This window comes from Camellia sinensis, chromosome 12, assembly GCF_055761805.1.
Source record: "Camellia sinensis isolate YWXY chromosome 12, ASM5576180v1, whole genome shotgun sequence".
Taxonomy (NCBI): Eukaryota; Viridiplantae; Streptophyta; class Magnoliopsida; order Ericales; family Theaceae; genus Camellia; species Camellia sinensis.
Genome location: NC_138972.1, coordinates 49,697,937 through 49,724,698, shown reverse-complemented (window position 1 = coordinate 49,724,698; position 26,762 = coordinate 49,697,937). Strand labels below are relative to the sequence as shown.

General features: G+C 38.7%; 1 protein-coding gene across 1 annotated transcript; it reads left to right on the top strand.

The window, feature by feature from the left end:
• Positions 1-21,956, top strand: LOC114305108 (ERBB-3 BINDING PROTEIN 1-like). The gene is made up of 10 exons (XM_082896853.1): positions 1-91; positions 360-444; positions 582-729; positions 824-979; positions 2,007-2,222; positions 2,308-2,444; positions 2,526-2,617; positions 12,417-12,531; positions 21,151-21,284; positions 21,760-21,956. Exons 1-10 carry the CDS (start codon positions 1-3, stop codon positions 21,954-21,956), a joined length of 1,371 nt encoding a protein of 456 aa, XP_082752979.1.
• Positions 21,957-26,762: the final 4,806 nt, after the last annotated feature.

The following is a 26,762-nucleotide window of genomic DNA, read 5'->3' as shown; positions in this document are numbered from 1 at the left end:
ATGTCGGACGATGAAAGAGAAGAGAAGGAGTTGGATCTCTCCTCTCCTGGAGTTGTCACCAAATACAAGAGCACTGCTGAGATCGTTAACAGTTATTCTCTCTCTCTCTCTCTATATATATATATATATATATGTATGTATGTGTGTGTATGTATCTATGATTCTATGTTTCTATATACGTAGCTTAAAAGTAACGCCTTTTGTTCGAGGACGAAAGAGAAACCAAAAAAAAAAAAAATGGGAATTGAAATATGGTTTTTGGTGGGTATTCATTAAATGTTGTGTTTGATTATGCATGTACGCATTGTTTTTTTATGACCCAGTTCAACAAATTTATGGAACAAATTGAAAATATGCAGAGGCTTTGCAATTAGTACTGTCAGAATGCAAACCAAAGGCTAAGATTGTTGATATTTGTGAGAAAGGCGATTCATTTATCAGAGAGTAAGTTATCTCTCTCTCTCTCTCTATATATATATATATGTATATATATGATTGTGTATATACATGGGTTTGAGTTTACATTTTAAATTTTAGGGTTCTTTTGATTCTATATAGTTGCAAATATGTGTAATATATAGTCAATCTTGGAATATGTACAAGAATGTCAAGAAGAAGATTGAAAGAGGTATTGCATTCCCCACTTGTGTTTCTATGAACAACACTCTTTGTCATTTCTCTCCACTTGCCAGTGATGAGGCAGTGTTGGAAGAAGGTGATATGGTGAAGATGTAAGTTTTATTTGAGCACCATCTATCTATATACCATGAGAGGAGCTAATGTTACTGTTTGTGAATAATTATGTACTTTTATGTTTGGATGCATTGACATGGGGTGTCACATAGATGGTTTCATTGCTCTTGTAGCACACACCCATGTCCTTCAGGGAGGACTAGTGACTGGTAGCCAAGCTGATGTTATTGCCGCAACAAATATTACAGCAGAGGTTGCCTTGAGGCTTGTAAGGCCGGGAAGAAAGGTAAAAATATATTAGGCTTGCATTTTAATTTTGTCTTAACCTAATATGAATCATATGATACCATTTTGAGTTGTAATTGTTGAATGCTTAGAGTGAGTATGGCTTCTGTTTTTTTTTCTTTTTGTATCATAGACATTTGCCTTAAATTTTTTTGGCCAACAATATCTACAACCTTGGAATAAAAAAAAATAGATGACTGATTGTTTTGTGGATGGTTTGGAAAAAAATATATGAAAGCTTTTTATTGTTTGTGTGGTTGTGCCTTGGTGTGACTTGTTATGCCAGCTCATAAATCCTTCTAGTTTCCCCTAAATGAGGAATATTCTGAATAAGCTATGGATTAACATCCAGATGAAGCTTTTGTCATAGTTACTCTGATAGGGGATATTGCTTTTATGCAAGTTAAACAAATTCTTTAATGTCTTATTTTAATTTCTAAAAACATATTGAATCTTCTTCTCTATTTTTTTCCTTTGTAAAGCCACATGATCTGTATTGGGTGCACTTAGCATTCTCCTCGTATGTTGTCACATGACACAAATTTTATAGAATATTTTGAGATCAGATAAACTATCTATAGAATAGTAATATAATTGCGTACACAATCTATGAAGAAGGTATCTTTGCTGAGGTGATCAATCTATTGTTGATTCCCTCTTTTCCCTGTTGCCTATATTGTACTATGCCATACTTGGGATGCTGTGGGTTGATTTATTGCTGATGCTTACAATTCCTGGAGGCAAAATCTTTTTAATCAACAAAAAAAACTTATGTAGATTTGTTCCAGACCTTCTGGATTTAGCCTGGTCACTTCAGGGGGTATGGCAATTACTCTTTTTTTTTTCACCAAGTTGCCTTATTTGGTTATATTGGGTCACATACTAACTGTATTGGATATGCTTTTGAATTTTACAAATGATGAAATTGAATTGTATACTTCACTTGAGTTATGATTTATATTCATGAAGAAGATAGCCAAAGGCTATTGGTTTATCTCTGTATCGCTGAATCTCTTTCTTTATGGCAGAATAAAGATGTAACAGAAGCAATTCAAAAGGTTGTTGTTGCCTATGACTGTAAAATCGTTGAAGGTGTCCTTAGTCACCAGCTGAAGCAGTTTGTGATTGATGGAAACAAGGTTGTATTGAGTGTCTCGAGTCCTGAGACTAGAGTTGATGATGTAGAGTTTGAGAAGAATGAAGATTATGCAATTGATATAGCCACAAGCACAGGTGAAGGCAAGGTAATTATGCTTGCCATGTAGACCTACCTCGATATTATCTGTTCTTGTTTTATTTCTACTCATATTTTTGGTGTCAAATTTGCAGCCTAAGCTATTACACGAGAAACAGACAACTATTTACAAAAGAGTTGTTGACAAGAACTATCATTTGAAGATGAAAACGTCAAGGTTCATATTTAGTGAGATAAGCCAAAAATTTCCTATCATGCCATTTACAACAAGGTTTGTTACATTTTCACTTGTTTGGCCATTGGTCCTTTCTCCTCTGGCCTAATTGTATTGGCAAAATATATAAAATGATAGGGCTTTGGAAGAGAAGCGTGCTCGGTTGGGATTAGTAAAATATGTCAATCATGATCTGTTGCAACCATATCCTGTTCGTCATGAGAAGCCTGGTAAGAAATTCTAAATTCTGCAAGGATTCAAACACTGCTATATGTCAGTTGTATAGCGACCCCGGGTCTCTACCTGACTGTCATGGTATTCTGGATCCGAATCTTATTGTCTGATATTGCCGGTTATGTCTTTCTTCCTTACATCACTTGAATTTGAGTTTTCAAATGACTTGAGCGTGTTTAGAACAGGTTGGTTGCCTTTCGGTCTAAAGTCTTGTTGCCCAAAATTTCGGTCTTCCACTCGAGCGGGTTTCCTTCCGCTCGAGCGGATTTTGCCATCTTTCAGTATTCAGTGTCTCTACAAAAGTGCTGCAAGAGTGTTTTTCATGCTCGAGCGGCCTCTCTGGCGCTCGAGTGGCTGTCTGTAATCTGTGAAATACTGGATGGGTGAAATCCACGCTCGAGCGGTGCTCCTTGCGCTCGAGCGAGTTGTTGTTGTTGTGTCTGACACTCGAGCGTGAAACTCTCTGCTCGAGCAGACTTCGCGTATATCAGATCGTAAAAGTGACTTTTTACATAACTTTTCCATCTCTTTTACATCCAAACCCTAAGTTGAGAGCTTCTCTCTCTAGAAATACTCTCTCTCTATATATATATATATATATTTGGCCTAGATCTAGCGATCTTCTCACCCCCTTCCTTAGACAGAAAAAGATTGAGCTCTTCAAAATCTTCATTTCTATCCAAGAAGAAGTGGGTTTGGCCATTTTTGGAAGCTTCACCTTTGTTTAGCCCTTCTCCTTGGACTTCTACTTTGAGGTAGGGAATTCTAGAGTTATATATATATATATATATGTTTTGCTACAAAATGTTGAATTTAAGTTGCTTTGAAGTAGTTGTGTTAGTCTTAAATTTTGCACTAAATGAAGAGAGAGAGAAAGAGGGTTTTAAAAATTGGGTTTCTAAAATCTCAAATTGTTTTGTTCTTTCTAAGGGACTCTCTTTCCATTTGACTCATAAGAGGTGATTTGGGTTGCTCTTCACCTTGAAATGGTTAAATGTTGGATTCTTGATAAAAAGCCCTAGAAATTTGGAGATTTTGAAAACACATGGAAATATTTGTAAAACTCCTTACTATTTTGTATTATGAGAATGGGTGAGATGATATTATTGCAAGAGTTGTTAAAAATGTTGAAAGAGTATGTTGTTGAGAGTGATGAATGAATTTGTATTATGTTTATGAAACTTCGTAAGATTTTGAAATTTTGTTGCGAACATAGTTTGCCTTGAAGGGATTCTTGTTGTAAATTGTTATTATGAGGAATGATGGGTGTAGACACCCCATTTTTGACCGCCCTTAAGACTTGGGCATTACTGATGGCTTACTTAGTGATGCAGGCTATGCTATGCAAAGATTCAATCTCTGCGGCAAGAGGAGAGTCAAATCCTAACCTCACACCCCATTTTGGACCAAATCTATTTTGGATGGTTTTTAGACCTTAAAACCCTCTCTTTCAAAATATTTTTGAAATAAAATTTCTAAGATGCTTTGAGGCTCGCATTTTGTTAAATGATGCGCTTTTCGGTAAACCGAGCAAGGACAAAGTGGAAATGAATGAAAGAGAGTTGAAATATTTGAAAAATCTTTCAAAACACCTTGTTTAGGGGTTTGGAGTTGAAGAAAAGAGGAGAAGAGGGAAGAAACCAAGTTGGAGAAGAAGATGGGCATGAATCGCTAAGAGAGAGACGAGCAATCCTCGCTAAATCAAGCCTATCCTTTTAAATACTTGGATTTCAGCTATGAGGCCACCGTTGGAAAGCTTACTTCCAGGGCTTCATTTTTCACTTAAGAATCTCCTAAAGCCGAGTCCGGATGGGGGAGATTTGATTGGCTGAAGTTGGGCATCATTCAGGTTGGACCGAAACTGAGTAACCTTCAGTAAAAGAGGGATATCTCTTAGCACACATGAAATTTTGAGATGAGGCTTGCATAATTGGAAAGAAGACTTCCGGGGCTACAGTTTAGGCTCAAGAATGACCTAAAAAGGAGTCCCGATGAGGGAGTTAGACTTTCTTCAAGTTAGGAACCAGGATTGATTTTTGCCATCGGCCTCTATGGAAGTGCATCGGCCACAATTTGACCTCATCGGCCATAGGTCGGCCAAAAGTGAACCTTATCAGCCAAAAATGATGGCCGGTTGGCACCAAAGATGGTCGGTCGGCCAAAAGTGCCCAAAAAGCCCAGAATTGACAGATATTTCTCCTCCAGCTGTTCCAGCTGCCCTAGATATTTCTAAATTGAGATATTTCCGAACCAATGGTCATATATTGCTATATATTGAGCCGTATCTCAAGGGTTGAGGGGTTGGAAATTGTGGGACTCTCTCTCTCTAAAAAATTCCTCTCTCTCTACAAGATTTTGTGAGCAAAATCTGAGCCTCTCTTCCTAGAAGCTCATTCTCTTCTTATTTTGAGCCTTAAGCTTAGAATCCTCTACACTTTTGCAAAGAGACCCTGAACCAAAATTAACCACCATTGGGCTGAGGTTCTTTGAGGATCATTTGGAGCTCCAAAAGGCTGATTTTGGTTCAGATTTTGGCTGGTTTTGCTGCTGTCCTTCAAGGTGCTTCAAGGGTAAGCTCTTGTTCCTTTAAACCTTTGCTTTGCATGATTGTTTTACCAACTTTGTAAACTTTTTTTGGCTTGGTTTTGAACTGAGAAAATCTCTGTTTTTTAGTCCTAAAAGTGATGGTTTAGGCCTATTTTGTGTTAGGGGGTTGTCTCTCCCTTTGCTTTTTGGCTTGTAAAGCCTCTAGAGCCAACTTCCTAAGCTTTTGAAACCATATTTGTTTGGCCTTTTAACCACTGAAATCCAGTGGATTTTCAGTAGTAAAAATGTGGTTTTGAGGTTCAAAATGGGAGGGGGTGGTCCCCCCTCCTCTTGTCTTGGTTGTATGCCTTGTTGGCCTAATTATTGAGCATGTTTTTCTAGCATGTGTTAGCTCATTCTTAGATTTTTTTTGGGCTTATTTTAGCATGGCATAACTCTGATTTTGGTTAGTGAGTTCACCTCTTGCATGCTTCATACACTTGTAGTGTAAATCTTGCACACTAGTCTAACATGCTTGATGTTTTGGCCAATCATGCTAGCTTATTTTGGCTATACTCCATACATGGTTTAGCATTATTTTGGGTTGTTTTAGGACTGTTTTGGGCTGCCGTGGTCATATGACTCATGTTTTGTATAGCTATAGTGCAAATGCCTTGACTAGTCTTGAGTTTTGAGGCCCCTACCATGCTATACTTGTGATGGTTGCATGCTTCGGCATCATTTGGAATCTAATTTCAGAGCTTTTATCTTTGCCATACTCTCATGTTTATCACTCCTTCAATGTGTTTGAGAGTTGCACCTTTATGCCTTGTTTGTGAGCCATTGCATGAGCCTCATTTTCTTGCCTTTTAAGCCATCATCTCAGTCCATTTTGGCTACTGTTTTGGCCTGCATAAGGTCTGTTTGGGGCTGGTTTGTCCATTTGAGCATTGTCTGGCATGCCTCTAGTGTAATACACTTCACTAGCTTTGATTTTAAGTCATTTAGCATGACATTTTAGTGCTGGAACATATGCCATTGTACTCCATGTTTCATCCTTTCAATGCCTTTGGAGAGTTGTGTATTGTGCCTTAATCTTGTATTAACATGTATGCATGCTTGGCTAGTCCTTGGAGTCTTCATTTCAGCATGTTTGGCCACTGATTTTGGGCATGGTTGAGGTCTGTCCCTTTTCGGTTTAAGTCCATTGAGTATGTGGTTTGCATGTTGTTGCATGCTTATTGCATTGCATGTTGTTGCATGCTTGGTACATTGCATGTTTGCATGTTTAAGTTGCATAACATTGTTGCATACTAGTTGACATGCTCATGTTACATTAGCTTAGTTTGCATGCTTGTTACATTTCATGTTGCATGTTCATGTTGCATTGCATTAGATTTCCATGTTGCATTGTATTTGGCATACGTGCATTGCATTGTGTTTGGTTTGGGTGTTAAGCCAAATACGAGAAACGAGGGACGTTTCATACTTGAAGTGATGAAACGTGCCTCAATTCTCTGTCGCCGACCCTCTTGATCATGCACGATAGAGGTTAAGGCAGTTTTGTGTCTTTTGTGCATTCATGTTATAGTGACTTGTGCAACTCGGCCCCTTTGGCCATCATGCATTGAGATGCGTGATTGATGGCCCGAGGGTCGAGAACTACACACCTTTGAGCCTTAGACATGATAAGGGGTGTAGTTGCATACATCTTTTCTTGCAAATGTATCGCCATGCTCTGTTTATCCTCTGCTGCAATAAAACAGCATTCTGCAAGAAAAAATGGCCGGTCGGCTACTTTCAGTGCCGATCGGCTAACCATTTTTGGCCGATAGCATCATAATTGGTTGATGGCCCCTTTCCATTGGCTGATGGCCTTACCACTTGGTCGATGACCTCTCACTATGTCCATGAAGTGGTTCAGAAGTGTCACAGGAGTTGGCACAATTTTCAGAGGTACAGAGCAGTGCAAATAGAGGCAACATAAAGCATGGTGATGGATTTCTGAGCGACGCCGACTGAGCGCGCATGCATCCCTCGTCACGAGGCCATTTCAGTGTTTTAATAACTTAGAATAGTTATTTATTTCGATTTGGTTGTGTAATTAATTAATTAGCTTGTTAGTTGATTGGTTAGTTAATTTGTATTATTCTTTCGGACCCTCCGTCGAGAGGGCGAACTGTGTAATAAGTGTGCGTGCGTGTGTGAATGTCTTCTAACCCTACATCTTTCTCCCTTTTATTTACCAGCTTTTGATGGTTAGATTTAGGGCATATTTTAATTAGCATATTTATGTTTGCATGTTTGCATTCATTCATCTATCTTGCATGCACGGGGCTCGGCGCATCATGCTAACTGCATTGTATTTTAAATACCGATTTGAATACATGATTATCAAGTTGCATCTCATATGCCATCTTAGAATAGCCGAGCCTATCTTAGTTGCATTTTTGCATATGTTGCATTAAGCATCTCAGCATAGTTAGGATTCACCCATGATTTCTAATCAGCTTCTTTCTTTGGCTCGGAGTACACTGTAAGTGTTATGCTTTAGCATCCTTGCATGTGTATGAGTGTTGCCATGATAGCATGCTTGCCATGAGGCTTTTCGCTTATGTGGGTGAAGGTTAGATTGCTTGAATTGGAACAATTCATTGAAATGTGAGTTTTAAGCCCACTTGAGAATGGCAAAATCATGTTTTCTAAGCCCACTTGAGGGTGGCAAATCCACGTCTTAGTCTACTTGCGAGTAGCACCTTCAAACCAATTTCAAACAAACAAACATGAGATGTTTTGTTCCAACTTAGGCGATACGGTCTATACTTGTGTGTTGTGCGCATCACATAGTAAATTCTAGCTAATTAACCGGAATAAGAACGCACATGTTTTCAAAACAAAATATTATGCTTAGTACAGACCGATCTTTGATCGGGTGAGCGGGGGTGCTCATAGATGACCTTCCCCAATCGTACCCAAGTTCTCGAGCCGAGGAAACTTTGGTGGTGACAGACACGTGGCCTTAGGCAACAAGTCAGGGTTTCCTAAATTCTCCAAAACAAAATATTTAGGTGGCGACTCTGTATCTGGAAAAGCTGTGATATCCCTGTTCCGTAATATGTTAATTGGTCCTTAACATGAATATGATTATGTGTTTAATATGATTTTGTGTGTCATTATATGAAAATATGTGATTTTGAATTTCTATCTGTTCACCGTAGGAATATCTGTTTGATTGTCTACTTTGGAAATTAAATTGAAGGCCTTATCGGCCACAGAAACCAAAATTGACTACGCCATTGCAATTGGCATAAATTTTAGAGCCTACGGTGAAATTTAATTGGAAATTGATTCAGATCAGAATTAATTGATTTAATTGATGAATTAGTGCCCAATTATTTTATTATTATTAAATTGGAATTAGTGGGATTTGTTGTAATAAGGCACTGCACCCTCAAATTCGCTCTTTAGCTTCATTTTGGCAGATTCTAACCTTAAGAGAGAAGAGAGGGCCGGTTAGAGAGGGAGAGGGTTGAAGTTGATCATTGAAGCTTGAATATTTGAAGGCCAACTCTAGATTTGACCATAGATTGGAAGAATTGAGCCTCTAGGTAAGTGACTTTATGAGTTTAATGTTGTAAATTGTGAGTTCAAGTTTGGTTAATGGTCAAGAACATGAATTAGTTTGATTATAAGGAAATTGAGTTGTATTTGTTGAATTTAGAGTCAATAGATGCATGCATGTAGGAAATTACTGTGAATTTCCAAATTTTGAGCACAATGTGTATGATCCATGTTGAATTTTTTGTTTAAGTCCATATATTTGATCACCTCTTTACCAATTAAGTTCAGGATATTGTGTATATTCCACATGCAAGTGCAAAACATGGAAGTATGAACTTTGAATGTTTGAATTTAGTGTGTTGGTGATGAGTTTGAGTCAATTTGGGACATGCATGTGTTTGATTCATGAAATTGAGCTTCATAATGTTGTGATTTGGTGTTTATACCATGATAGTATGTGTATATGTGAAGTTTGAGCCAAAAGCATGCATTTAGAGCCTTTGAATATCAAGTTGAAGCTCAAGGACATGTTCTGGAAAACCCAGAATTTTTTATGTCCGCTCGAAAGAGGCAACCGACGGTCAAGCGGGAAATACGAGCTCCCAGTATTTTCTGCAGACTTGACGTCCGCTCGAGCGGGGAGCTATGTAGACCGAGTTCGCGCTCGAGCGTCTGAGTGCGCGCTCGAGCGTAAATTTGATGCATCTAGTACTTTTGCAGACCTTGTGGGCCTGCTCGAGCGAGGACCCTGTTTCTGAAAATTTTGAAAGTACATTTTGTGTTTCATTAATTTCCGTTCTCTTTCACTTCTAAGTACTCTTAGCCATGCATTGAGCGTTATAAATGAATTAAAGAGATAAGAAAGAATCCTAAAGAGGAATATGTGAATTAAAGAACGGATTGAATTATCTGTGACCCCTATATGTTATATGATGTGTTTGGTCAAGCTCCCGGAAAAATCAACCAACTGATCACTGTGAGTAATATCTGATTAAAGATATCCGAAATATATCATTTGTCCAATTGCTTACTTCTATGTAAGTCTTATAAGGCTGTTTATCTGAATGATAAGTGAATCGGCCAGAGGCCGTTTTGACAAGAATGAATGGATGGGCCAGAGGCCGTTTTGACATGAATGAATGGGCCAGAGGCCGTTTTGACATGAAGGAATGGGCTAGAGGCCGTTTTTACATGAAGGAATGGGCCAGAGGCCGTTTTGACACGAATGAATGAATGGACCAGAGGCCGTTTCGACACGAATAAATGAATGGGCCAAAGGCCAGTTTGACAGAAATGAAAATATGAATTGGGCCCAAGGCCGTTTGAAGCATGTTGTTCTACGTACCTTTTGTATAACTCCTTTATTTGATATTATTCACTGGGCTTTCGCTCACGCTCATTCATGTGTTTGTAGGTGAGCCAAGAGAAGTCCAAACCCAGCCCCAGTGAAGTCTGTGAGAAACAACAAAGGTTTTGAAGAGTCAGCCCTTGCGTCTCACGCACGAGACTCGTCTTCGCCTTTTTGTCATTCTGTTTTATTTTGTCACGTGGGCGAGGTCTTTGAATATGTTGTATATAGTTTTCTTGGGTTGACTTAGACTTGTATGATCCTGTATGTACATAACCTTGTGTAGTACATATTTTGTTGTGAGTTATTAATATGCATATGTATGGTTTGTTATGATGTGCCATGTAAGCACAACTCTATGGACAAAGTTTTAATCTGCTTCCGTTTGGCACCCATTAACTCTGTTAACATACATTTGGTTTGGTTTGAGGTCGTAGGTAATCTCATGATTACTGGCTGGTTATGTCCTCAACCTATGGGGGCGGGTTCGGGTCATGACAGAGTGGTGTCAGAACACGAGTTAATAACTCACACACTTGTCCAAAAGAGCAATAAGCGTCTAGAAAGATCTTGGATGCATTCATGTGATAATTATGAATTTGATTGCATCGAGAATGCACCTAAATGTTTTGATGTGAACAACTATGTGTTATAAGTTTGTGATTTGCTTGCATTGCAAATTATTTGAATATGTATGCCCTTTAATATATGCATACCTGTGAATCTTTTGTACAAAGAATAATGTGAATCTAATCAAATGGTGAGAACAAGAGGTGATGAGATAGAATAGTCCTCTACTGCCAGAATAAATAGAATGGAAAGGTTGATTCAGGAAATGGCAGAAGCATTAAGGCAACAACAGTGGCAACAGCCACATCCTCCACCACCACCTCCGGCACCTCCTGTGCCAGATAATCAGAATGATGATCGGATAATAGCTCTCACCAAAGAATTCAAGAAAATGAAACCACCATAGTTTCATGGTGGATTAGATCCGTTGAAAGCCGAAGCATGGGTCCTTGGCATTGAGAAACTATTTGAAGTGTTCCTGTGTTCAGAGACACAGAAAGTACTTCTAGCCACTTTTATGCTACAAGATGAGGCAAGAAGATGGTGGATGTTAATGCGAGAAAATCATAAAGATGTTGACTGGGTGAAATTTCTGGAAATTTTCTATGACAAGTACTTCCCGTAGTGTGTTTGGGACAAGAAAGTAGCAGAGTTCATGGAACTTAGGCAAGACAGCATGACTGTAGCCGAGTATGAGGCCAAATTCACTGAATTGGCCAGGTTTGCACCACACGTGATTGACACTAACTATAAGAAGGCGAGACATTTTGAAGGTGGGCTTCAAAGTGACATTTTAGAAAGAGTGAATGTCTTGAAGCTGGAATCCTACATTGGGGTGTTAGACAGGGCCATCATATTAGAGGCTAATATAGCTAGACAGACTAAGTCAACAACTGACTGGAAAAGTAACAAAAGGCAAGGCTTCTTCTCAAAGAAGAAATTTTCGAAAAAGCAAAATACGGGCTCCTCAAATACTTCAAATTCTTCCCGTGACATAGCTCCCATGTGCAATATTTGTAGCAGAAAGCACCGTGGAGTTTGTTACCATGTGTTAGGAGCTTGTTTCAAATATGGTAAACAAGGGCACATGGCCCGAGATTGTAACCAAAACAGTGGAAAGCTAGCTGCTAGCTCAACTGCATCAATCCCAAAGACGGGAAATACTTTGAGATCCGCTACCACCAGGGATACCGTGAGACAAGAGAGAGTTTTTGCGCTTGTTCCGAGCGATACACGGGATGCCAATGCAGTTGTCTCAGGTACTATTTCTATATGTAATCAGGATGCTTTTGTGTTAATTGACTCTGGATCAACACACTCATTTGTAACATGTGCATTTGCATCTAGACTGAATAGACCTCTAGAATTACTGCCATATCTGCTATGTGTGTCTGCTCCATCTGGGGAATCTGTATTGTGTGAATCTATATACCAGTTTTGTGATATTCGTGTTGAGGATGCTATCCTATATGTAGATTTGCTACCCTTAAACTTTGGGCATTTTGATGTAATTTTGGGCATGGATTGGTTGACCAAATATTGTGCCACCATTGATTGTGTGACCAAACGGGTTGTGTTTAAACCACCAGAACAAGAAGAAATTGTGCTTGTGGGTAACAGGGTAGTACCTCCACCTTATTTGATATCTGCAGTGAAAGCATGTAAACTGATCAGGAAAGGGTTCCAGGGTTATCTGTGTTATGTATTGTCTGAACAATCTGTAAGTGTTGAATTGAATGATATCCTTATTGTTAGAGAATTTCTGGATGCGTTTCCAAATGAATTACCAGGGGATTTAGTAGATAGGGAGATAGAGTTTACAATTGAGATTATGCCAGGCATCCAACCTATTTCTAAAGCTCCCTACAAAACAGCTACTGCTGAAATGAAAGAATTGAAAGAACAGTTGCAAGACCTGCTTGACAAGGGGTTTATTCGACCTAGCACTTCGCCTTGGGGTGCACCAGTATTATTTGTGAAAAAGAAGGATGGAACCCTACACCTGTGTATCGATTATCGGGAATTGAACAAGGTAACAATAAAGAACAAATATCCCCTACCCTATATTGATGACTTATTTGACCAGTTGCAGGGATCACAAGTGTTTTCCAAGATTGATTTGAGATCCGGATGTCATTAATTGAAAGTAAAAGCAGAAGATGTTGAGAAAACCGCATTCAGAACGAGGTATGGACATTTTGAGTTTCTTGTTATGCCATTTGGAGTGACTAATGCTCCGGCAGCATTTATGGACTTAATGAACTGAATTTTTAAAACCTACCTTGACGAATTTGTTGTGGTTTTTATTGATGACATTTTGATATATTCTAAAGATAGACTTGAACATGAACATCATTTGAGAATTGTCCTACAAATACTTCGGGAAAGGAAATTATTTGCTAAACTAAAGAAATGTGAGTTTTGGTTGGATGAAGTTGTCTTCTTAGGGCATGTTATCAACAAGGAGGAATTTCAGTAGACCCACAGAAAATAGAGGCAATTGTGAATTGGCCTACACCGATGAATGTAACAGAGGTCCGCAGTTTCATGGGCTTGGCCGGGTACTACAGGAGGTTTGTGAAGGACTTTTCGAAATTAGCTGTGCCTCTTACCCAATTGACACGAAAAGGGAAACCGTTTGAATGGAACGAGGAAAGAGAAGCTGCCTTTCATGAACTGAAAACAAGATTGACCACTGCACCAATTTTGACACTACCTTCAGGTACGGAGAATTTTGTAATTTTCAGTGATACGTCTTATAAAGGTTTGGGTTGTGTGTTAATGCAGAACGGAAAGGTTATTCGTTACGCCTCCCGACAGTTGAGGCCACACGAGAAGAATTATCCAACACATGACCTAGAATTGGCCGCAGTTGTTTTTACTTTCAAAATCTGGCGGCGTTATCTGTGTGGAGCAAAGTGTGAAGTCTACATGGATCAAAAAAGTCTGAAATACTTCTTCACGCAGAAGGAGTTGAATATGCGACAGAGGAGATGGCTGGAACTAATAAAGGATTATGATTTAGAGATTCAGTATCACCCCGGGAAAGCTAACACAGTTGCTGATGCCTTGAGCAGAAAATCAACGGGGAGTATGGCCTGTTTGCTTACTGAACAGAAAGAGATCTTGCAAGATTTTAAGAAGTTTGAAATTGAAGTGGTAATATGTGAACAGGGCGGATTGATAGCCGCTATTACAACCGAGCCGGCAATCATTGATGAAATCAAACAGAAATAGAAAGAGGATGAATTCCTCAAGAAGGTGATAAATGAATTTGAGACAAGTCCGAAAGTAGAGTTTGGCGTTGTAAATGAAGTGTTGAGATTTCAAAACCGAATGTGTGTCCCAGACATTCCGGAACTAAAGAAGAGGGTTTTAGATGAAGTTCACAAATCAGCGTTTGCTATGCATCTGGGTAACAATAAAATGTATCGGGATTTGAAACAGACCTATTGGTGGCCTAAGGTGAAGAAAGAGATTGCAGAATATGTGTCCAAATGTCTTCAGTGTCAGCAAGTTAAAGCTGAACATCAGAAACTAGGCGTTCTACTGCAACCTCTCCCTATTTCTGAATGGAAGTGGGAGAATGTGACTATGGATTTTGTTGTTGGCCTACCTCAGACTTCTCGAGGTATGGATTCTATTTGGGTTGTAGTTGATAGACTGACTAAATCTGCACATTTTCTGCCTGTCAAAACTACATTTAATGCTTATAGATTGGCTACTATTTATGTTGATGAGATCGTCCGTTTACACGGAGTTCCGGTATCTATTGTGTCGGATAGAGATCCGAAATTTGTATCTAGATTGTGGAAGAGTTTGCAGGAAGCTATGGGGACGGAACTAAGGTTCAGTACTGCATTCCACCCACAGACAGATGGGCAATCAGAACGAACAATACAGACTTTGGAAGATATGCTTCAGATGTGTGCTTTGGATTTTTAGGGGAGTTAGGAAGACTATTTGCCACTTGCTGAATTTGCTTATAATAACAGCTTCCATTCCAGCATCGGTATGGCACCATACGAGGCTTTGTATGGTAGGAGGTGTAGATCACCAAATTGTTGGACAAAGGTCGGAGATAGAGCTTTAATTGGGCCTGAAATTGTGCAAGATACTTCTGGGAAAATCAAAACTATTTGGCAAAGGCTCAAAACAGCTCAGGACCGATAAAAGAACTATGCAGATGTTCGAAGAAGACCTCTTGAGTATGAGGTCGGTGACCACGTGTTTATCCGTGTGCCCCCAATGAAAGGCCAAGTTAGGTTTGGAAAGAAGGGCAAGTTGTCGCCCCGTTACATTGGGTCGTTTCAGATTTTGGAAAGGCTTGGTCTAGTTGCTTATAGAGTTGTTTTGCCACCGGGATTCGAACAAATCCATAACGTGTTTCAAGTGTCGATATTGAGAGGTTACCTCCGAGACCCGTTTCATGTGATTGATTATCACTGGGTAGCTATTGATGAAAATATGGAATATGCCGAATGGCCGGAACAGATTGTTGACCGGCAAGTGAAGCAACCGAGAAACAAGTCCATCCCAATGGTGAAAATTGAATGGAAAGAACACTATGGGACGGATGCCACGTGGGAAAAAGAAGAGGAAATGTGACTACGCTATCCACATTTGTTTCCCAACGAGGGTAAAATAAGTTTGGAGGACCAAACTTCCTAAAGAGGGGAAGACTGTGATATCCATGTTCCGTAATATGTTAATTGGTCCTTAACATGAATGTGATTATGTGTTTAATATGATTTTGTGTGCCATTATGTGAAAATATGTGGTTTTGAATTTCTATCTGTTCACCATAGGAATATCTATTTGATTGTCTACTTTGAAAATTAAATTGACAGCCTTATCGGCCACAGAAACCAAAATTGACTATTCCATTGCGATTGGCATAATTTTTAGAGCCTACGGTGAAATTTAATTAGAAATTGATTCAGATCAGAATTAATTGATTTAATTGATGAATTAGTGCCCAATTATTTCATTATTATTAAATTGGAATTAGTGGGATTTGTTGTAATAAGGCACTACACCCTCAAATTCCCTCTTTAGCTTCATCTTGGCTGATTCTAACCTTAAGAGAGAAGAGAGGGCCAGCTAGAGAGGGAGAGGGTTGAAGTTGATCATTGAAGCTTGAATATTTGAAGGCCAACTCTAGATTTGACCATATATTGGAAGAATTGAGCCTCTAGGTAAGTGAATTCATGAGTTTAATGTTGTAAATTGTGAATTCAAGTTTGGTTAATGGTCAAGAACATGAATTAGTTTAATTATAAGGAAATTAAGCTGTATTTGTTGAATTTAGAGTCAATTGATGCATGCATGTAGGAAATTACTATGAATTTCCATATTTGAGCACAATGTGTATGATCCATGTTGAATTTTTGGTTTAAGTCCATATATTTGATCACCTCTTTACCAATTAAGTTGAGGATATTGTGTATATTCCACATGCAAGTGCAAATCATGGAAGTATGAACCTTGAATGTTTGAATTTAGTGTGTTGGTGATGAGTTTGAGTCAATTTGGGACATACATGTGTTTGATTTATGAAATTGAGCTTCATAATGTTGTGATTTGGTGTTTATACCAAGATAGTATGTGTATATGTGAAGTTTGAGCCAAAAGCATGCATTTAGAGCCTTTCAATATCAAGTCGAAGCTCAAGGACATGTTCTGGAAAACCCAGAATTTTCGATGTCTGCTTGAGCGGGAGAACTGACGCTCAAGCGGGAAATACGATCTCCCAGTATTTTCTATAGACTTGACGTCCGCTCGAGCGGGGAAGTTCACGCTCGAGCGGGGAGCTATGCAGATCGAGTTTGCGCTCGAGCGTCCGAGTGTGCACTCGAGCGTAAATTTGATGCATCCAATACTTTTGCAGACCTCATGGGTCCACTCGAGCGGGGAAGTCCACGCTCGAGTGGGGACCCTATTTCTAAAAATTTTGAAAGTACATTCTGTGTTTTGTTTTCTGTTCTCTTTCACTTCTAAGTATTCTTAGACATGCATTGAGCGTTATAAATGAATTAAAGAGATAAGAAAGAAGCCTAAAGAGGAATATGTGAATTAAAGAACGGATTGAATCATTTGTGACCCATATGTGTTATGTGATGTGTAGGGTCAAGCACCAGGGCAAATCAGCCAACCGATCACTGTGAGTAATATCTGATTAAAGATATCCGAAATATATCATTTGTCCAATTGCTCACTTCTACGTAAGTCTTATAAGTCTGTTTATCTGAATGATAAGTGAATGGGCCAGAGGCCATTTTGACAAGAATGAATGGCTGGGCCAGAGGCCATTTTGACATGAATGAATGGGCCAGAGGCCGTTTTGACATGAACGAATGGGCCAGAGGCCGTTTTGACATGAATGAATCGGCCAAAGGCCGTTTTGACACCAATGAATGAATGGGCCCGAGCCTGTTTCGACATGAATAAATGAATGGGCCAAAGGCTAGTTTGATACGAATAAATGAAAGGGCCAAAGGCCAGTTTGAGATAAATGAAAATATGAATTGGGCCCAAGGCCGTTTGAAGCATGTTGTTCTACGTACCGTTTGTATAACTCCTTTATTTGATATTATTCACTTGACTTTCGCTCACGCTCATTCATGTGTTTGTAGGTGAGCCAAGAGAAGTCCAAACCCAGCCCCAGTGATGTCTGTGAGAAAGAACAAAGGTTTTTAAAAGTCAACCCTTGCGTCTCACGCACGAGACCCGTCTTCGCCTTTTTGTCATTCTGTTTTATTTTGTCATGTGGGCGAGGTCTTTGAATATGTTGTATATAGTTTTCTTGGGTTGACTTAGACTTATATGATCCTGTATGTACAGAACCTTGTGTAGTACATATTTTGTTGTGAGTTATTAATATGCATATGTATGGTTTGTGATGATGTGCCATGTAAGCACAGCTCTATGGACAATGATTTAAACTGCTTTCGTTTTGCCCCCATTAACTCTGTTAACATACATTTGGTTTGGTTTGAGGCCGTAGGTAATCTCATGATTACCGGCCGGTTATGTCCTCAACCCACGAGGGCAGGTTCGGGTCATGACAGAAAGCAGTCCATGTTTGGCACTTCTTTCTTAAAAATCAGTTTTCCAAAACGATTTGCCAGATTTGGACTCTTTGGTGATTTATCGATCTCGCATTGCATTTTGCGGGATTAGATTCAGAACTGTGATATTTGAGTCCGAACTGTAGTAGCATGAGGCCCGAGGGCGCGTCTACAGTGGGTATATTGTCATTTTGTGAAATGACTTGAAGGGAAGAAATGAGAAATGGTTGATTGATATTGTGGTAGAGATATTTTGGGAATGGAAATTATTGCATCATATTTCACTTTATTATTATCATTGTGCACCTTGGCATGTTTTGGAAAGACACTTATTTTGAGAGAGATCATACTGTAATGAGAATGATGGAAACGTGAATGGGGTAAATATGTGGTAAGTTAGAATAGGGGGTGTAGTTGAATTTGATAAGTTGGCCTGAGTGTCCTTGGTGAAAGACCAGAAAATCGCGCGGGTAGGTGTCTAGCCTTTCGGTTAATACCGGTAATAATGACAGTTTGGTAGCAGTCATAGAGTCTACTTGCAGACACCAGCCTAGGGATTACCAATGTCGTATTTACCGCCCCTATTAATCAATGATTGGAAATTTTGGTAAAAATGTTAAGGTTGTAAATAATTGTTGGATAGATAGAACTTTTAAATGTGCATAGAAAGGACTTTCTTATAAAGGTGCATGGCATGGCATTATCAATTGTGTTGTTTTTAAAGAGCATGCATAACTGTATATACTTTGTGAGAATTTCTACTGGGCTTTGTGCTCACTCCTATGGGATTTGGGGTAGGTAAAGATGTGGTGAACCCGCCGAACTGAGGGCGTGGATGTTTTGAGAAAAGTACATAACTCTTATTTTTGTGTAATTCTTTTGAGCCAAGGGCTAATGTGTGTGGGTTGCAGAAACCATCTTTTTGTGTAACCAGGCTTATGCCTTGGAAGATGTAAGCCCTTAAGGGCATTGTATTGTTTTGAGAATAGATGCTTTACATGCTATAGATTCATATTTTTGTATTGATGAATGTATACCCGAATGTAAAACCTTTGTTAAGACTCATTAGTATTTATGTAAAGTTGGGCAGGTTACTGTTATTGCTGGTTAAATGTTAATTATTTATGGGTAATTCATGTTGAATTATTTCAGGGCGTCACAAGTTGGCTTAACCAACAACTTGTCAACCTAGAAGTAAACAAAAGCTAAGAGATGGGACAATGGTGGGGGCTGTGCATTGTATTTGCAATTTTCAATCATTGGCAGAGTTGTATAAAAATGCATAAGTGAGTGTATAAAATTAAAATTATATAATGATTTAACAAGAAGAAAAAAATTAAATACACAAGATTCTAGTTGGAGAGCATAGAGAAACAACTTGGCACTCATACACAATAATTAAATTTTAGTAGTGAGTAGAAAAATTGAGAGGGTTAAAGGAATACAGTAGAGTACCAAAACAACAATATGAATTTATTATCCATACAAGCCTTAATTGGAAGAAAAGAGAGGGAAAAAAAAATTAGAAGCATGAAATCAAAAAGGTATTGTTATTCGAGTTTTGTATTTTGTTTAGGGTACAATAAAAGGTCATAGTGAATTATAGTCTTAACGAGTCCAATATACAAGAGGCATGAGCAGTATGATAGTTCTAATTTCAGCTTAACTCATGCTATGTTCTCTGTTCATGTAATCATGTTAATGGAGCTCTGACTACTATTTGAAATTACTAACCTATCTACCCAAAAATGGAAGGATATTGAGATGGTTATTTGACCCATTGCTGGACAGCAGAATAAGAGGGGACTAGAGAGAAATGAAGTACATGCCCAACATAAAAAGGGCTCTAACCAGTCTTACTTTTAGCTGCTGCTGCACCAGCAAATAGTTCATATGCTACTTACTTGGGAGTTAGCGCCAAAAACACCTTTAACTTAATCAATAAAAGGTGTTAAGGAGGCAAAAATGCAAAACAGCCCCTGAACCACCATACGGATGTCACAACCAGCTTCCTCATGACAAATAGGACCTGTGACAGTAGACGGAATGTAATTAGCACGTGTATGGTGGGAGTTCGAGCCGAAAACGCTTTAAACTTAACCGAAAAAGGGCATTAAGGGGAAAAAATTCTAAACAACTCCCGAACCACCATGTGACTCTCATGGACAGCTTCTCCATGACAAATAGGACTCGTGACAACTGACAGAACATAATTCGGACCCATAGCTAGAGAGTTAGAGCCGAATATGCCCTAAACTTAGTCAAAAAATGGCATTTTGGTGGAAAAAATTCTAAACAGCCCCTGAACGACAGTGTGACTATCATGGACAGCTACCCCATTACAAATAGGACTTGTGAGAACAGACGGAACGTAATTCGGACCCATAGGTAGAGAGTTAGAGCCGAATACGCCCTAAACTTAGTCGAAAAAGGGCGTTTTGAGGGCAAAAATTCAAAACAGTCCGCGAACAATTCTGTGGCTCACACAGATAGCTTCTCCATGACAAATAGGACTTGTGAGAACTGATGAAACGTAATTCGGACCCGTAGATTGGGAGTTGGAGCCGAATACGCCCTAAACTTAGTTGAAAAAAGGCGTTTCGGGGGCGAAAGTTCAAAATAGCCTCCGAACGACTATGTGACTCACACGGATAGCTTCTCCATGACAGATAGGACTTGTGAGAACTAACGGAACGTAATTCGGACCCGTAGGTTGGGATTTAGAGTCGAATACGCCCTATACTTAGTCGAAAAAGGGCGTTTCAGGAGCGAAAATTCAAAACAGCCCCCGAACGGCCATATGGCTCACATGGATAGCTTTGCCATGACAAATAGGGCTTGTGAGATGTGACAGAATGTAATTCGGACCCGTAGGTTGGGAGTTAGAGCCGAATACACCATAAACTTGGTCGAAAAAAGGCGTTTCGAGGGCAAAGATTCAAAACAGCTCCCAAACGACCATGTGGCTAGTACAGATAGCTTCTTCATGACAAATAGGAGTTGTGAGAACTGACGGAACGTAATTCGGACCCGTAGGTTGGGAGTTAGAGCCGAATACGCCCTAAACTTAGTAAAAAAAGGGCGTTTTGGGGGCGAAAATTGAAAACAGCCCCCTCACGATCGTGTGGCTCACACGGATAACTTCGCCATGACAAAAAGGACTTGTGAGATCTGATGGAACGTGATTTGGACCCATAGGGGGATTGGTTAGCAGGCCTAGGGTAGAGTATTTACGCTAGTGATTTTGCTTTAGGTTTGTGCTGACATTACTTGTTTTTGCTATACAATCTTTTGTACCATTTCCTAATTCCATGTTTCCATACCCATTTAGGCTTTAGTTATTTTAAACATTGTGTCAATCACTTCTACAACTATATAAGCTCATATTAAACAATCTGAATTTTTTATATGGTTGGGATTGTTTGTCTTATTTTTGGTTGAATTTGGATTGAAGGCTTACCGAGCATGATAGCAATAGGGACATCAACATGCAATGGTTTCATGACAAAAGGAAATTTGCCCGAAAGGTTGAAGACTTTGGAGTGAATCTTGTTTTATCCTCTTATGATGATAAAGAAGCCTTGAGAAGTAAGTTGATGATGCCACTTATGATTATAAAGTTGCCTTCCAAAAATGATATTGATTTTTCCTTTTAGTCTTTTTCTTTGTGATTCTAGCCTTCTTGATGTAAAAGCAGCTGTGATTTATTATGTTCTGTAGTCATTGGGAAGTCGGCTTTTGTGTCACATATATATGATGCTAAATCTTTTAAAATGTTGTGGAATTTTTCGGAGGTTGGAAAATGACTGCACTAATGGAGAATGCATATGCTTCATTTTATCTCATTTCCCCTTTTCCTGAAATCTGATCTCCCCATGTTGCTTATTTTTTGATTTCTTTGCAGAACATGCATATGCTTCATTTTATCTCACAGCTTTGAAGTTCAAAAATGTCAGCTTCTCTCTTATAGTTTTCAGTTGGATTGCTGCCACATGTTGAATAAGCTTGCTATACTCTTATTTCTTAACTTCTTTTATTTGTGGTTTGCTCAATATCATTCCAGGCATGTACAAGCAAGAGTTCATTTTCTGTGTGCAAGTGAAGGAGAGGTTGCGTAGTTCAGATGATTACCAGGCATTCTTGAAGTGTCTTCATATTTACAGCACAGAGATAATCACAGAAAAATATTTACTAAGTTTGGTATGTGAGATCCTTGCTATCTATCCTGGTGGCAATTTTACAAACAAGAACTTGGGTTAACAACCCTTATTGAATTTGCACTATTGATTTCATATGGTGTTCAGTTGTAAACTTTTAGGTCGATTTTTTCAGTGTTTTCACTAGGAATGCAATGTTGTTATCATGGCTTTTTAGCACTTAATGTTAGACTCATTTTTTAAACATAATGATATGACACTTTATTAAAATATTTAAATTATAATTTTCTCTTATTTATTCTCAAATCATCAATCAATCATCTTACTTACACATCATTAGACATAAAACGTAGATCTAAAAAGTAGATTTGTATATTATTTTTCTTAGACATTCTTGAAACATCAAATGCGTTTCAGTAAAAATTTTAGTGAATGTAGTATTGCTCTCATATTTTTGTCATGTAAATGCCAATTCTTGATTAACCTCTCAACCAACACTAAAATAAATTAAGGTTTTAGAGGAGTGAAAAATGCAAAATAGCCACCGAACCACCGCATGGACGTCACAACTAGTTTCCTTACGTCAAATAGGACTTGTGATAACAGATGGAACGTCATTAACACTTGTAAGTTGAGAGTTAGAGCTGAAAGCGGCTTAAACTTAATCGAAAAAGGTCGTTAAGGGGGCGAAAATGCAAAATAGCCCTCGAATCACTGAACGGACATCACAACCAGCTTTCTCACTTCAAATAGGGCTGTGACAACAGACGAAATGTCATTAGCACATGTAGGTTGGGAGTTAGAGTTGGAAACAGCTTAAACTTAACTGAAAAAGGGCATTAAGGGGGCGAAAATGCAAAACACCCCCGAACCACCGTACGAACATCACAACCAATTTCCTTATGTCAAATAGGACCTGTGACAAGAGACAAAATGTCATTAGCACGTGTAGGTTAGGAGTTAGAGCCGAAAACGGCTTAAACTTTACTGAAAAAGGGCGTTAAGGGGATGAAAATGCAAAACAGCCCTCAAATCACCGTACGGATGTTACAACTAGTTTTCTCACGTCAAATAGGACCTGTGATATTATAAAGAATGTCGTTAGCACGTGTAGGTTGGGAGTTAGAGCCGAAAACGGCTTAAACTTAACCGAAAAAGGGCATTAAGGGGGCAAAAATGCAAAACAGCCCCCGAACCATCATACGAACATCACAACCAGTTTCCTCACGTGAAATAGGACCTGTGACAACAGATGGAATGTCATTAGCACGTGTAGGTTGGGAGTTAGAGCCGAAAACATCTTAAACTTAATTGAAAAAGGGCGTTAAGGGGGCAAAAATGAAAAACAGGCCCCGGACCACTGTATGGACATCACAACAAGCTTCCTTACAACAAATAGGACCTGTGACAACAGACGAAATGTCTTTAACACGTGTAGGTTGGGAGTTAGAGTCGAAAACGGCTTAAGCTTAACCGAAAGAGGGCGTTAAGGGGGCGAAAATGCAAAACAGCCCCCGAACCACCGTACGAACATCACAACTAGTTTCCTAACATGAAATAGGACCTGTGACAATAGACGGAATGTCATTAGCACGTGTAGGTTGGGAGTTAGAGCCGAAGATGTCTTAAACTTAACTGAAAAAGGGCGTTAAAGGGGTAAAAATACAAAACAGCCCTTGAATCACCGTACGGACGTCCCAACTAGTTTTCTCACATCAAATAGGACATGTGATAGTAGATGAAATGTCATTAGCATGTGTAGGTTGGGAGTTAGAATTGGAAACGGCTTAAACTTAATCGAATACTTAGTCGAAAAAAGGGCGTTTCGGGGGCGAAACTTCAAAATTGCCCCCGAACCTCCGTCTGACTCTCATGGTCAGCTTCCCCATTACAAATAGGACTTGCGACAACTGACGGAATGTATTGGAGATGTATAGTAATGGAAAATTATGGGAAAAATATTTAGAAACCAATATGAACTCAGTTTACACCTTGTTTTAAACTTGCTAATTTTTTGAACGTACATGTTGCATACAAATAGAAGATTGTTACATTAGCTTTATGTTACTAATGAAAGATTTAGTAATGATTGTTTTGCATTTAACAATGTTCCTTATAACAAAAGACTTTAGAAAGACTATAGAATGACTGATAATTGATTCATCATGGAAGGTTGCTTCTCACTTATTTTTATTTGTCACTTGTTGACAAATTCATTCATGAAGTTGGGCATTTTTAGGTCCAATTCTAAAGTTTTTTTTTTTTTTTTTTGTAGATGACTTTGTTGCGTGGACTTCCAGAGTTATTTTGGTGTGTGAAGAAGAAATTGTACTTTTGTATAGAAGTAATATAATACTTTTGTCGTCTCTGGCTTTTGTGCAGTTAACTATTATTGATACAGATAACTTTTGGCAGCGAACAGATAATTACTGGCATGGTAGATAGATCACCTTTTGTCGCCGTACAGATATATGATTTTTTGTCGTGGTACATAGATGTACTTTTGGCTTGGTACGTACATCACCTTTTGTCGTGGTACAGATTACGATGGTAATTTGAACCATGCCAAATGGTCATTTCACATGGTATAGTAAATGTAATTTTTGTATATGGAGGGCTTTACTATAGCGATACCGGTTTTCCTCTCATTGTTTATTGTATTCCGGACTCAGTTCCGTGGATGGTTGTTGTTGTCTGTGTTGCACTTCCGTCCTTTAACTCTTTGAAGTTGTGTTTAGAAATCTCTTGGACGTGTTCCGAACAGGTAGGGTGAGCTTTGGTCTCTATTCTTGTTGCCCATATTTTTGATGATCCGCTCGAGTGGGTCCATTTGCGCTCGAGCGGAGTTTGCATCCTTTCAGCATTTTGTGCGTCTGCAAAAATACTGCAAGTGTGTTTTTCATGCTCAAGCAGATTTCCTTACGCGGGTCGCGCTTGAGCGGGTATCTGATGCTCGAGCGGGTGTTTGAAGTCTGTAAAAGTATTGGAGGAGTGTAATCTACGCTCGAGCGGGTCCCTTTGCGCCCGAGTGGGTAGTGTTTTGTTGTTGTGCCTTGGCGCTCAAACGGGTCTTTTTACGCTCAAGAGGGTTAAGTTTTTGTGTCTGAGGCTCGAGCGTCCTATTCTCCGCTCAAGCGGGTTATACGTATATCAGATCGCAGCTAAGTCTTTTTAAATCACTTTTTCATCTTCCTCTCTCTCTCTAACTTTTCAAAACCGTCATTTGAGAGTTCCTCTCTCTAGAATACAACTTCTCTCTAAGGAATCATCTAGTTTGAGTGATCTTCTACCATAGTTCCTTTGTAAAAAGTGTGGAGCTTGGTGTTGTCTACATTTTGATCCGAAAATCTTGGGATTTGGAGCACCTTCGAAATTCTTCATCTTCTCCATTTGGTCTCATCTCTTGAGGCAGGGATAACTACTCATATTTATGGTCTTTGACATAAACTTGTAGTTATTTTGATGTAATGTTGTAGTTGGGAAAGTTTGGGAGTTAGGATTTCAAACCTTAAATTGTAAAAAAAGGGTTTTTCGTTCCATTGAACTATATATGTGTATGTGAACCTTAAAATGAAGTTATTGAGGTCTATTGATGATATTTGGACCTTTGGGTCAATATTGGGAGAAATGGGAAAAATGTCATATTTGGGTTGTATTGGATCATTAGTGTAATTAATGACTTTCATTGTAAAATAGTGGAATTGGGAAGTTATGAGAAAGAATGGTGGAGTTGGACTGATTAATCACTCAATTTTGAAAATATTGATAATTTATCTGTTGATGCATTTATTATCTGTTTAGAAATAATTGCTTTGGGCTATCGGTGGAGGATATTCTTGATTGTTGTAGACACTGTATGTTGATTAAGGAAAACTGAAACTAATCACATTGAATATGTCATTAAATGTGACGGTTGGAATAATACATTGAATTTGTGTGTTGATTGATCTTATATATGATAAGTGTTTATATACATTGCATTGTGTAGGAGAAGATAGGGGATGTACTCCACGGTTTGGGAGGAGATAGGGGATGGACTACTAAACCGGATGTTATTTGAGAGGAGATAGGGGATGGACTCTATTGATATAGAAAATTTGTGTATCATTTATGAAGTGTGGAAGTGTTTTAATATGACATTGATACAGCAAATATGTGTATCTATTGTGAAGTATGGAAGTGTTTATTTATGAGTTATTATTTCATTTGAAATTAAAGTATTGTTAATATGAGTTGCAGTCTTATTAAATTGTTTCGCCAGGTTCTGAGCCATGTTCATAAATTGGAAATTGGTTAAATAAAGGAAAGTGGAACGAAATATGGACATATCTGTCACGGAATTGGATTGTGTTGTACGTTGGTCTGTATGAGTTAAACATTTATCAAATGCTAATGTTTTAGTTATTGCTCATATTATGTTTAGCATATCTCTACTGGGCGTTGGCTCACCCTATGTGGGACATCATTTTCAGGTGCAGGTGATATGCCGCCTCCAAGGATGTAGCTTGGGAGGTTGTAGAAGCTGGAGGCTTCCTTTTTGTGATTATTTTGTGTACTTCATGTATATCAAGCCAAGGGCTTATCTTGTGTGAATAGTTAGAACTCTATTTTTGTTGAACCCAAGTGTTGACTTGGAAAGTTGTAAGCCTATAGGGCATATACTTTTGTTGTCAACATGTAATATTCCTTGTAAGAATACTCTGATGTTGGTAATATGATATCTCTTTTTGTATCATGAATGTATGATTATGGGTTTATTTTTTGAGGGCGTTACAACTTTGTATCAGAGCGTACCAGGTTCAAATACTTTGGGTATACGGGAAGTGGCTAGTACCACAATGGATTTGTCTCGCTTGTTAGAGACTTAAGTGTAATGCTATATGCTTATGTGATAACATGCTTATGTGAC

Excerpts from the sequence above, each read along its gene's own strand:
- LOC114305108 (XM_082896853.1), top strand. The coding sequence starts at position 1 with ATGTCGGACGATGAAAGAGAAGAGAAGGAGTTGGATCTCTCCTCTCCT. Across the intron at positions 92-359 it reads CACTGCTGAGATCGTTAACA|AGGCTTTGCAATTAGTACTG; the intron begins GTTATTCTCTCT and ends GAAAATATGCAG. Across the intron at positions 12,532-21,150 it reads ATGAAAGAATTGAAAGAACA|GCTTACCGAGCATGATAGCA; the intron begins GTTGCAAGACCT and ends TTTGGATTGAAG.